This window comes from Apteryx mantelli, chromosome 1 (genome assembly GCF_036417845.1).
Source record: "Apteryx mantelli isolate bAptMan1 chromosome 1, bAptMan1.hap1, whole genome shotgun sequence".
NCBI classification, from domain to species: Eukaryota; Metazoa; Chordata; class Aves; order Apterygiformes; family Apterygidae; genus Apteryx; species Apteryx mantelli.
The window spans coordinates 194,652,171-194,665,882 of NC_089978.1; the positions used below are offsets into that span (position 1 = coordinate 194,652,171).

Genomic DNA, 13,712 nt, shown 5'->3' on the forward strand with positions numbered 1-13,712 from the left:
ACATTTTTCACAAGTGGACCTTATGCGGGGCTGGGGCTTGCTAAAGGCTGGCATTTTATACAGAGTACGTGTTTTACAGTGCTGACAGGTGAGCCCTTTTGTGTCCTTTCAGCGTGTCGGCAAGCACTGTGGAGTGCTACACCCCAGCACAGCGCATCCCGCAGGAATATCGCGTTAGGGTGGGCATCGATGAAGCCGTTCGAGACGCAAAAGGTCATTTCACATACAGAGAAGACCCTGTTGTTTTAAAAATTCACCCAGCCAAATCTTTTCTTAGGTGAGTAAAAGTTTCTCATAGAAATATGAAAAGTAATAGATGAAAGAAGAATGGCTGTGCTGCACAGCCATCTATTGAAAGAAATTGCATTTTTATCGCTATCTGCCATAGCACTTGCTTCTATTATGGTGTAGTTGCAAAGGGCAGATCATTTCCTTCCAGAGGTGAAGGAGAAGGAGGAAGGGGGCCTCTTTATTTTGTGTGATTTAACTCCTAGCTGCTGCTGAGTGTACCTGCAATGTCCTGCTGAGATGTACCTACTGTACTGCTAAGTTTGTCTATCTCCGCTACTATGTCTGGACATTACACTGATTTGTGAGGAAAATCATTTAACATGACAAGTCAGCAGTACTCAGGAGAGCAAATGGATTTTAAAACAGCCTAAATCCAGCATACATAAATATTATGAATATATATGTATGGTAGTATATGTACGTATGTGTTTTTAAGTGACATATTTATGATCTTATTAGCTTTAATCCAAACCATCTGCCTTTGCCAAAAAAAAGTCAACAGTAAAAAAGACACCTTTTTTCAGTACCAGTGAAAGCAACAAGTTAAATAAGTTAGCAAATGCTGAGGACAAGTATAACGTCATCCTTTAAAATGTACACATTTCTTTTATATCCTGGCATACCACATTTCTTTAAATTATTTTTCTTTTTTGTATATGGTTGGTTGTTACATCAAGTGTGAAATTTTTTTCCAAGAAAAAAAATTGGGGGGAAAAAATGGGAAATTTTTTTTCCTATTGCTCAGAGCAATGCATTTGGCATTCACCCTGTGTATCCCCAATTTTGCTTTTATGTTGTCATTTATTCTAAAGTATAATTTGTAATTACATTTATTAGGGAAGCTGTATTGTTATCCTACTCTTTTTCTTAATTTTTAATTTTTCCTAGTGGCGGAAGTACAATCACAGCTCAGGGAATCAACTTGAATTCAGTGTGCTTTCCTCAGATGGTGATTACTGTACCTAAATTGGGAATGAACTTCTCTGTGGTGAGTCAGTCTTGGAGAAGACAATCTGTTATCTTGTCATCTTTGTGTTCTGAGTGGCACAGAATTTTTGGTGAAATCACTTTGATTTTGCCTTGAAATTTAGGGGCTTCCACAGACATTTTGCTATATTCTTCACAGACTGTTTTACTGCGTAGGCAAAACTCAACAACAAATTGGAAATTAGAGGGGGGAAGAACCACATTTTACCTGTTGGAGCCTATTCCAAAGAAATTAGGCTTTCACAGTATCAGATAACAAGATTTTTATTCATAATTTAACAATGAAAATTCAGTGAGTAAACAAAGAACAATGTAGTATACGTGTGCCAGATTTGCCAGACATGGCAAATTCAAGTGGAATATATGTAATAGGAAATATATGTTAATGGTGACTGCGGATACAGAAAGAAAATGGAACAAACATCAAAGAAAGAGGAAAAGTAATATGTAAAATCAGGAGTAAGTATGACCTTAAAGAATTGCTTATTGTTAAATTACCTATTAGGGCAAATCTTTCCTAACTTATCAGAGTTCAGCAACTAACTTTTAAGAAAGGTTTGGGCACCTGCCACTGGGAATCTCTGTGTGAACACAGACTCAAGGGACAGACGGGAGACTGTCAGACATCTACTGTAATCCTTATAGGGCAAAGATTACACTTATTGGCTACTTGGGGCTGGAACTGTTTCCTCTCAGCTTTTGCCTACACCTTTGTCTTGCACCTCTGACATTTTCTTATCCTGTAAGGTCCTGTAAGGTTTAGCTTAACTGAAGCTAAATTGACCTACACTCTTTATAACATGCTGTGCTACTGCTCATGTTCTCAGCTTATTACTAATGATATTCATATACTGTTTCTTGTATTATTGATTTTTAAGTATTAGACTTAGGTTTGCTCAAAGCATTTAAATGGTATGTCTACAAATTTGCAGTCTTTTATAGCTTCAAGGTCGTAATATTCTTCATGATCCTAATTTTTATAATGAGCGTTGGGACCTGAATTTCAGATGGATCTAATCATGGCTCGTAATGTAATGGATACAGATTTTAATCTGAAAATCAGTGCCCTTGCAATCAATTGTAGTGTTCAGTGTTATCACAAGGAGCAGTTAAGGAAGTGAAACATTTCAGTGAAATCAACTGAACACAGAATTTATTAGGTTTTCAGCACTGCAGACATGGTTATTTCTAGATACAAAACAATTACAAAGTGAAAGATGATTGCTGAAATCAGCTCTTTAGATTTTGCCTTGCCTGGATTTGAGCTTTCTTTCTTTCAAAGTAAAGACCATTCACCTGCTTTCTTTTTTGCCCTGTGAGAACATGCAGAATTGCTTCTCTTCAGGTCCTGATTCCATGCTTAGCAAATGTCCTGTCAATGAGTGCAGACAATATTTGGTACTTACTGGAATTCACAATCTGACTTAGAATTTGAATTTTAAGAATACATATTAGAGAAGCTCTAACAACATCATAGTTTTCAAAATCGATGAAGACATTACATGCAGAGGCTTCCTCCAGATTTGCACAGATCTGAAAGGATCTGAAGCTTTAAAGAACTAAATCTGCTGTCCAGAAATGGTTGGGAAATCCAGCCAATGCTTACTGTAGAATTTTCTCTCTCTCACCAGATACTGGGGAGCAACCTTTCCTTCAAACAGTGGTTTGCTGCCATCCTGCCTTTTAATTTGTTGTTGAAAAGTGGCATGGACATAGATAATCAGAATTATCTTCCTAATTGTTCATCTCACTTGGTTTTCTTTTCATAGTACCTTGCAGTGTGCATGATATTTGCCAATACCCAAGAAGAGGCAGGTCTGACCCTCGATTTCCATAAAGATATTTGTCGGTATATTCCATAAAGATATCACCTCTAAGAATCTGTCCGGTATAAAAGCATCTGTACACATGTTCATTCCCTCTGCGTGAAGGGATGGAATATAACCTCAAACAGATTATAAACAAAAATATATTATACTTTAACGCTGCCTGAGTAATGTATTTGCTGTATTGAAATTAAATGCTTCTGGCACTCAGCGGCTTTCTCTGCCTCTGTGGCAGCCCAGCTCTGCTTGCCATTTGTTCTGCCATTAGTCTCTACCTCAAGCTTATTTCTCAAGGAAAAGTATTTGCCTTGAGAGAGAAAGGTAGGATTTAATAGTGACAAAACAAGATGATTGCACTGTGTTCCTGAAGAAATTGTTGGTGGAGGCTGCCTATGATGCAGCATTCCTCATCCTGCATGGGAGATTCTGGGCCCTATGTGCTAGCACCCCCCAAAAACAGACTTTCTTCCCATCATTACAAAAATAAACAGTGATGAGGAGCTGTTACTCTTCCCCCAGCACAGATCCAGAGCACTGCAATGCTCAGCCATCATATGAGCAAAGGAGACAATAGGTTGGGGCCCTGAACAGATCAAACCCAGGCAAACGATGCAATACAAAATGATTAAGTCCTACAGCTGAAGTTATATATACCTTTCTTGCTTCCTTAGTTTGGGAGAGGAAAGTTAACTGAGTCATTTTTTATTGTAATTTAAGCCTTTTTTTCATAGTTTTCTCTCACCAGCCTCATCCAAGAAGCTGCTTTTGTCAGCATTCAGAAACTCTGGCTCTTGGGAAACCCAAGGCCATCACTGAAACACATCCCAGAGCATCAAAGGAAAGTGCAGCTGGGAGGGACCACAAAGACCCAGCCTGGCCTGCTTCCCTGCGGCGGGACCAAATGCGCCTAGACCATTGCCTGACAGATATTTGTCTAGGGTGTTTTTAAATGTTTTTAAAGCTCCTTGTGAAAGAAATTTCACAACCACCCTTAAATAAGCTTTGGAGAGAGCCGCTCTACCTGCTTACCTAGTGGTTTGGAAAGATTTCTTTTTAATAATTAACTCAAATCCCTGCTGCTAATTAGCCATCTTCTTGTTTAACTTTCGGTGGACACAAACAACAAACTGATCAGCAAACCCTCATGTTAATTTTACATACTTGCACTAAGTTATGATTCAGCCTTTCTCATTTCCAGCTAAAACAAACCAAACTGCTCTAACTTCTCCTGGTGTGTTATTTCCTAGAGGTCTACCCATTCTTCCTGCCACCTCCGCAGTCCTCTCCCATTTGTCTAAACTGAAATTATGTAAAAGAGCTGTCTTCTTCTCCTGTCATCTATCAGTCCCCAAACCCCTAATTAGCAACATCAGGCTTAATTGTGGCACAGAGCCATGCAGGGGTCGCAGTATGAGCGAGGGTTGCTCTCCCAAGCAGCAGGATCCCAAAGCAGGGATCCCAGCAGGCTGGCAAGCCTTGGAGGGATTTGCTCTTCTCTGCTCTTCCCATCCTTATAAAGGAGGTTAATGGTGGAACTGGTAAAAGACGTTCTGTGGAATGACTCCCCGGAAGAAATGTAGTTTCATTGAAACTGAAGAGTTTGGGGGCAATATGCCAGTCTTGTATAGGACAAACATTTAAATTGATCTTTTCAATTTTCTTGTTTCAAACTCAGTATTTCTGAATTTTTCTTTTCAATAAGGTAAAAATGTCTTGCTTCAACTTTATCATTTTTAGATCATATTTATTTAAATTTCAGTAAAATAATAATTTAACACTGTGCTCACATTAATTATATTTATATTACATTCTATGTTAGCACTATCAAAATAATGCATTTTGCCTTATTAAAATTCAGTGGTTCAAACATGAGTGAAACAAGATACTCTGAAGTTACTGAACCATATGTTTCAATACTTGCAATGTATTTCTTTTTAATTTTTATTTTGTGAGTTCTTCTGACTTTTTGTTCTGACTATGAACAAAAAATTTGAATTTAGGGAGTTCTGCATAAATTCTACTTCCTGACAGCTCTAGATAATGCCTAAAGGTACACTAACCCTGTCACTTCTGCTCATATGGCCAGTTCTTGTGTGAGGCACACAAGGAGGGAAGCAGCTCTTTCCATCCTTTCACTTTGTATTGTGCTTGTATTAAAATTTTGCACAACTTGGAATGGTATTTGAGCACAAGTGCCTGTTTACAAAATAAATATTTTCTGATCTCTACTGTAAATCCTGCTAGATGATGTCTTCTCTCCCTGAAGCACTTCAGGTCTTTCAAAGCCTGTACTTTGCATTGATTCCCAAATAGCAAACAAATAGTCATTTGGGGATCCTTTGTTGTAGCAGTGTAAATATTCTATCCATTAATTTGGATATATATTCCCATTGCTTAACTGTGCATGTCCCAAAATGTCCAAGGTTACAAAATTAGGGAGAAGCACCTTTTAATGCATATCCTCCAACAACTGATCCTGTAATTTCGTAAGATCTCTTTCCACCAACTTTTAATTATTTCTTCAATAAGTAGTCTCATGAATAATCCTTAGCTAGCATTTTTTTAATTGTTTAATTGTTTCAATTGCTTAGATCCCTATTAGATGCCATTTTTCTGTTGCATGCTGAGAGATTTTTTTTTAAATATATCAATGGTCTCTCAAGATTTGAATTCCGTGAACAATCCTTATACATAATAACCATTAAACTGCCTAGAATTCACTTACAAATGTCTAACTTCAGTTTATTAAATAATGATGGAAGAAATTCCCTAGAAATGGTGAATGGTGAGTGTGTGATTATCAAACATTTTCCTGACTATGCCTCCAAAGGTACTCAGGGTCAGATCCTCTAGCTGAGTTGCCTCTGTGGCATAAAGCTGCCACAAAAGCCCAGCAAAGAGTTTGCGTCACGAAGGGGAACCGTCAGCCTTTCCTTCTGTGCTGAATCTGCATGTCATGGGCATCTCTCGACAAGAAAGGAGTGCAGCAGGTGGTGTACAGGGAGGGCCCACACTGCCAACTCACTGGTACCAAATACGCTCTGCACTGGCATTAGTGCCATTTGTTGCACCTCCTGAAACGGCAGAGAAAGCCAATGAGTTCTCTGAGCAATCTTCAGGATACCCTGCCTGTGTAGCCAAGTCTCAGTTTCTCACCTACACTGGAAAGCCTTCTGAATGGACTTTCCTCAAGTAAGACTTGAATTCTCTTTTTCTACTGAGAAATCATTGTTTGGCAAAGATGCTTACAAAGTCTCCCAGTCTGCCTTAGAGCTCATCCATCTTTCATTCCTCACAGGAACTCCAAAAGTTTAGACTTTTTATGAAAGGATAGATTGGCCCTTTTCTCTCTTCTGACTGCTACAGATCCTGTAATACACATCAAACTGCCCCCGTCTTATCTGGGTCAGCTACTGGGGGACCTTTCGAGCTCAGAGATCCTCCCTCATACTTTTCCTGTTGTTATGCCAGATGAAAAAAAAATTGAATTGGGCACTGAAGTTCAGATTCTGTAGGTCAAGTTTGAATTAATTGCCTCAAGGGTCATATTTTACAAATGAAACAAGAATGCATACCTTTAAGTGATGAGTCATATGCATTGTGCAATGGATTACTGTTCCCTATGGGGTATATTATTTATTTATGCTTGTGAAATGCTCCATAATTTTGACATCTTTTCTTACTTATTGTCTTCAGATGTAGATTATAGTCAAAAAAAGAATACAGGTTCAGCTTTTAAAATGAACGTACTTTAAAGCCTAATTAAATAAAAGTTAAAGGTGCTGGTTGATAGGCACTATCTTAATTGAGTAGGCAATAGATTGAATTAGTTTTTCTTTCCTATAGATCCTCGATCCAATATTTCTTGAAAACTAAACCATCATATTCTTCAATTGCTAAAACCAATTTCAAGGTAAAAATGTCATGTCAAATCATGTACCAATAAGGGCATTGCAAATAAGATTTCTCTTGACCTTACCAATCAGTCACATTGCATCCCCTCCAAGGAGTATTATTAGATTTTTATCATTCTCTGAGAGCATCCTCTTCAGAGACCAGCCTGATAAAGTAAAGTATCTGATTCTAATAGATAGCCACAAACAAAGTTATGAATACCACTGCGATTCATTTAAGGGACATCACTACTCTACAGTAGATAAAAAATCTAATGAATTTACATTAATCAAATAAATATAGTGATTGCCTAGGACATATTTGGTTTTATAATTAGATATGTTTTAGTGATCTCTTTTTAGAATCAACACAATGTTATAGATATCTTTATGGATATTCATATAGCATGGAAAAATATGGCTTGATCATACATTATACTAACAATGCATCTTATTATTACTGTACTGATTCAAATGAATTTCTAGATCCATGTGATATAGCAAAGCTTAAGACATGGTAAATGGCCTGTAACAAGGTATTCAAAAGAACAAGAACAATAACAGTATAATACTATAGTCACACGAAGGAAAATTCTACCTTGCCTTGTGTCCCATAGATTACCTTGTTGTCATGGGGGACACACAAATATTTCTGAATCTGTGCTAGGAGCCTAACTGGGCTGTTAGTTTCAGGGGTGCATCCTCTATTAGCATCACAGAGAGCTGCGCTCATTTACCTGAGCACAGAACTTGGCTCATAGCTCACAGACGTGTAAACCTTGTAGTAGAGCTCTAAAACTCTAATGTTCAGTTTCAGAGCCTTAAAAGTGTTTTTACTGGCAGATTTAAGATTTCATAATATTATGTATGGAAGCATGAATTGCTATGATGATAAGAAAAAGTGCTGATTTGTAGATAGATAATTTAATCCCACTTTTCAAGCTAATGTGACTAGATGGCAGATATAGCTTGAACCATTATGTTACTGATTTGAAATACAGCAAAATTGCATTGCATTAATTTAACATATTAGAGACAAATGTAAACTAATTTCACAGCTCCTTCACACAGCATTTTAGAATGAGAGCCAATTTAATTTTAAAAACAAAACACAAAAAATATTTTGGCCCTATCTAGATGCATGAAGGTATTCAACAGCACTATTGGTTTTCCATGAAAATCTCTTGCAGAACAACTGTAAGATTTATGGTGACTAGAAGCTAAGCCCCATTCTTATTGTGCAACATATCAGCCACTCTATTTAAAAAAGTGTAATCTCTGCTGTCAGGGATTCCAGTACACAGGGAACTACTTAGAGAAAGTTTATACAATTGGAAGAGAAGTACTTCTCTGGAGTTGAAGCAACTTGATTTGGACCAGAAGTCCCTCAACCATATCCATTGCAAGCAGCATAGAGAGGAGGTACAGTGAAGGGAGTACAGAATAAAAATCAAAAAACGAGCTGCTCTACCATTCTTGTGATGCTGCACAGCACCCACCATTCCTCCCATGAGTGCTTGTAGATGTGCTATTGACTTCTGTAGTCAAAATTAGTCATCTAGAAACCTTTATAGTGAGCAGAGCGAAGTAGACCCTCCTAGAGCACCATGAATCTAATCAAGGCTGAAGTCTAAAACAGGTCAGATGAATCCCACTCTAGGTGAACCCGTTCCCCTCTTTTGACTAAAAAGGGAGTTTAGACAACTAACTCAGATGCAGGCATCCAAACTTGGGTTAGATGAATTCCTTTTATGAGGATTCATATTATCCGATGCCTAAGCTTTGGATTAGGCTGCCTGTAAATCCCAGCTGCCCTTGCTGCTTGCAGCACAGGAAGCCTTTTAGGGAGGACCTGGGTCTGTCTTGTCTGTCTCCAGCATCATTGACACAAGGTCAGATGAGTAGATGGAAGTACCCTGCCCAGACATCTCACACTGGCTCGCAGCCCCACAGCACAAAAGCATGCCCTGGCAGGTCTTCTGGAGGGTGGGGGCGCTGGGAAACACTGTTTGGTCCAGGGCAGCCCCTGACAAGGGATAATGGTGGAGTGAGGGGCAAACTTGGCTCTACGCCTGTTGAACTTGATCATTGCTGGCCCCAGGAAATACAGGGTAGAGGATGTCCTGCAGCAAACACTCCCAAGATGCGCTTATGTTACGTCAGTGTACCTAAGCACTCAATGCCACACATCTGGGACTTACATGTATGTTTTCAAAAAGAAAACACACTTCGCTGAGCTTTCATGGCCCAGAGTCCCATAATGGTTTTGGCTTCAAGGTGTTGTTTTTCCTGTAGATTCCATATTCCATTTCTGGAAACATACTGGCTTAGCTATGTTGTGGGTAAATGGTGTTTTACTCTGTTTGTTTTCCTCTATTTTTAGTCAGATTCATTAGCCCTAGTTTTCACTTGTCTTTTGGTCTCTTGCTATTGCTTTGGTAGTATGAGAGGAAGAGAAATGCATGTGGCAGTCGCTCTGACATAGGCTGGATAAGCTGAATTATGGCTGCTTTGTGTCACAGTACAGTCCTGCCAAAGGATAGCATCCTGATGGTCCTTGGCTTTGGAAATCATTTTCCATTAATTATCTGCAAAATATTTACTTTAAAGCTGCTGTGAACAATCAGGCCAGGAAGCTTGTTTACGAGAACATTTCCTCAACAAGAGTGCAAACACCATTGCATGAAGTTTTTACACTTTTCTCCCAGCTCTAAATAAACGTTGTGTAGCACTGATCAGGATTTGCTTTGGTTAAAGAAGAACAAGACCTCTGCTGTTTATTTTTTCAAAATGTGTGTATTGTTAAAGAACAGCTATATTCGTCAGTTACTTCCCATGCGTGTACTTACTCAAATTGCCTCTTTCTTTCTTACAGGCATGTAGCCACCGCTCTAGCTCAGAGATAATCTGCTGTACAACTCCTTCACTGAAAGCCTTCAATCTCCATCCACCCTTTGTAACCAAAGTGTTCTTTATTTTTGATGGTGTAAGCTCCTTGTACTTCGATTTTGATTACGTAAATAATCCTGTATTTAAGCATTTTGAAAAGCCAGTGTTCATCTCAAGAGGCAACCAAAATGTTCTGGAAATTAAGGTAAGAAATGTTGAAATATATTTTTAAATCATTCATTTTTCATTTAATCTACTCTAATCTACATCAGTTAAACAGAAATAGAAGTATTCATAAATGCACTGAAAGCTACCTTAGCAAATAGGCTGTGAAGCACACATCAACAGTCAAACACTTAAGTGTAGGCTGGAACAGACATTTTGATGAAAGAGTGAAGACATATAAAATAGACCCCAAGGTAACAAAGGCAGAAAGAGAGATTGAGAGCACTGTGTTCAATAACGTGTTCTTCTGAGGCCACAGTTGTCATGACTTAAAGATGAAGAGCTGAAATCGAAGATATACCAGGGCAGCTGTTGGCATCAGCTGGGACTGAAGAGGAGCTTCCTCCTTCTCTCACCAGCGAATGTGGGGACTGCGCTGCGCCAGCTATTATCTAACTGCTACAAGTTGCTTCACCAGTTTAGGATTAAACATGGCCAACAGCTTAGAATCAGAAATACGTAGTCTGCATGTGAATCCCCCATCTCTGTCATATGGTTTTGTGTCCTTTTGCATGCAAGAAGTGGAATTGCCTTTAGAAAGTGGCCTAGTGGCTTTGGCTCTCTAGAGCAGGGTGAAATTCTGGTTTGTGCACAAAGTCACTCAAGAGGATCGGTGACCACTGTAGCCTAAAAACTTATGGATCCGTGAAAAATGCAAAGCTGATGCTGAGTGCTCATTAAAAGAGCACTGAGAATAACCTACACAGCACAGAGAAACATCTTGCAGGAACTGGGGGCCTTCGCAGGCACAGTCTATTTTGTGTAAGAAAGAGTGCTGCAAAGAAAGGTAAATCCATTTTGCAAAAGAGAATGATTTTCTGAAATTTGGTGCTGCTTTGGTTTAGAGTATAGAATAGAAAAAGTATAAATACAAGTATTAATAATTTATAATGAATATTTATGACAATTTATTATGTGTATGTAATTTATACAGAATGTTTATAATTTCTATAGAGTATAATATATAAAAAAAAAACCTTTACAGAAGAAAATCAGCCTTAATGCTGAGGTCATCTCCTTACTGCTGCTCCATACAGACCTGTAAGCCAAAAGTCTTTTACCCTAAGAGAGCGATGAAATCTGGAAGTCCTGAGGTCTTTAACTCCAAGATGGTCCAGTGGGCCAACTCCTGAGGCTAGCAGGAAATCAGACAGGATTCCCTCAGAGCCTCTGTCAGTCATGCTTTCAGGCTTTCAGTCAAAATCCCTGAAAATTGAACTGTTTCCACGAATGTTTTTGGCAAATTCCAAAGAATAATCAGTCTGATTTTTTTTTCCTACTTGAATCTCCTGGTCGCACAATCACCCCTTCCTCAAAGTAGAGCAAACCTCCTGTTTAATTGTGGAGAAATGCTAGAAAGAGTTCAGGTGTGCAAGCCAATGGAGAGCAGGGAACCTCTGTACATAGTTTCTGTATGGCTTGGTATCTCTGTGCAGTGACAACAGTGGTTTTCCACTGTTTTCCAGGTCTTGCATATCAACCTGTCAGAAAGAAGGAAGACTAATCTGAGAAGAATCATGGGTTGGAGGGGGCTTCTGGAGGTCATTGTAGTCTAACCCCCTCACTCAAAGCAGGGCTAATTTAGAAGTTAGGTCAAGCTGCTTATGGCCTTGTCTGGATGAGTTTTGAAAATCTCCAAGGACGAAGATTTCACAGCTTGAACAAATTCAGCTCCCCTAGCCTATCCTTATACATCATGTGCTCCAGTCCCGACCCATCTCAGTGGGCCTCTGCTGTACATTTTCCAGTTTGTCAGCATCTCACTTGTACTGAGGACCCCAAAACTTGACACAATACTCCAGATTTGGCCTCACAAGTGCTGAGCAGAGGAGAATAATCACCTCCTTCAATCTGCTGGATATGCTGTTGCTCATGCATGTGGTTGGCCTTCATCACCACATCACAGAATCACACAGAATCACAGAATGGTTGAGGTTGGAAGGGACCTCTGGAGATCATCTAGTCCAACCCCCCTGCTCAAGCAGGCTCACCTAGAACACATTGCACAGGATTGCGTCCAGGTGGGTTTGGAATATCTCCAGAGAAGGAGACTCCACAACCTGTTCCAGTGCTCTGTCACCCTCACAGTGAAAAAGTTTTTCCTCATGTTCAGATGGAAGTGTCTGTGTTTCAGTTTGTGCCCGTTGCCTTGCGTCCTGTCGCTGGGCACCACTGAAAAGAGTCTGGTCCCATCCTCTTGACACCCTCCCTTCAGATACTTGTACACGTTGATAAGATTTCCTCTCAGCCTTCCCTTCTCCAGGCTAAACAGGCCCAGCTCTCTCAGCCTTTCCTCATAAGAGAGATGCTCCAGTCCCCTAATCGTCTTTGTAGCCCTTCGCTGGACTTGCTCCAGTAGTGCCACATCCCTCTTGTACTGGGGAGCCCAGAACTGGACGCAGTACTCCAGATGGGGCCTCACCAGGGCTGAGGAGAGGGGGAGGATCACCTCCCTCGACCTGCTGGCAACACTCTTCCTGATGCACCCCAGGATACCATTGGCCTTCTTGGCCACAAGGGCACATTGCTGCCTCATGCTTAACTTGGTGTCCACCAGCACTCCCAGGTCCTTCTCCTCAGAGCTGCTTTCCAGCAGGTCAACCCCCAACCTGTACTGGTGCAGGGGGTTATTCCTGCCTAGGTGCAGGACCCTGCACTTGCCTTTGTTGAACTTCATGAGGTTCCTCTCCGCCCACCTCTCCAGCCTGTCCAGGTCCCTCTGAATGGCAGCACAGCCCTCTGGTGTATCGGCCGCTCCTCCCAGTTTTGTATCGTCGGCCGACTTGCTGAGGGTGCACTCTGTCCCTTCATCCAGGTCATTGATGAAGAAGTTGAACAAGACTGGACCCAGTACTGACCCCTGGGGGACACCGCTAGCTACAGGCCTCCAACTAGACTCTGCGCCGCTGATCACAACTCTCTGAGCTCTGCCATTCAGCCAGTTCTCAGTCCACCTCACTGTCCACTCATGAGCTTGTCTATGAGGTTGTTCTGGGAGACAGTGTCAAAAGCCTTGCTGAAGTCAAGGTAGACAACATCCACTGCTCTCCCCTCATCTACCCAGTCAGTCATTCCATCCTAGAAGGCTATCAGATTGGTTAAGCATGATTTCCCCTTGGTGAAGCCATGCTGACTACTCCTGAGCACCTTCTTTTCCTCCACGTGCTTGGAGATGGCCTCCACGATGAGCTGCCCCATCACCTTTCCAGGGATGGAGGTGAGGCTGGCTGGCCTGTAGTTCCCTGGTCCTCCTTCTTGCCCTTTTTGAAGACTGGGGTGACGCTGGCTTTCTTCCAGTCTTCAGGCACCTCTCCTGTTCTCCCTGACCTTTCAAAGATGATGGAGAGTGGCCTAGCAATGACATCCATCAGCTCCCTCAGCACTCGTGGGTGCATCCCATCGGGGCCCATGGATTTGTGGGTGTCAAGTTTGCTTAAATGATCTCTAACCCGATCCTCCTCCACCAAGGGAAAGTCTTCCTTTCTCCAGACTTTCTCTCTTGCCTCCAGGGTCTGGGGTTCCTGAGGGCTGGCCTGAGCAGTAAAGACTGAGGCAAAGAAGGCATTCAGTAACTCTGCCTTCTCTGCATCCTTCGTCACCA

The 13,712-nt window shown here is 40.8% G+C and overlaps 1 protein-coding gene across 3 annotated transcripts in view; it reads left to right on the forward strand.

The window, feature by feature from the left end:
• The window catches only part of MET (MET proto-oncogene, receptor tyrosine kinase), a 93,935-nt gene that overhangs the window by 57,433 nt on the left and 22,790 nt on the right, over positions 1-13,712 (forward strand). For all 3 annotated transcript variants that reach the window (XM_067315041.1, XM_067315056.1, XM_067315049.1), the window contains exons 9-11: positions 113-277; positions 1,180-1,279; positions 9,873-10,091. In XM_067315041.1, coding sequence (XP_067171142.1) covers positions 113-277; positions 1,180-1,279; positions 9,873-10,091 — 484 coding nt within the window. The remainder of the gene's footprint in view (positions 1-112; positions 278-1,179; positions 1,280-9,872; positions 10,092-13,712) is intronic.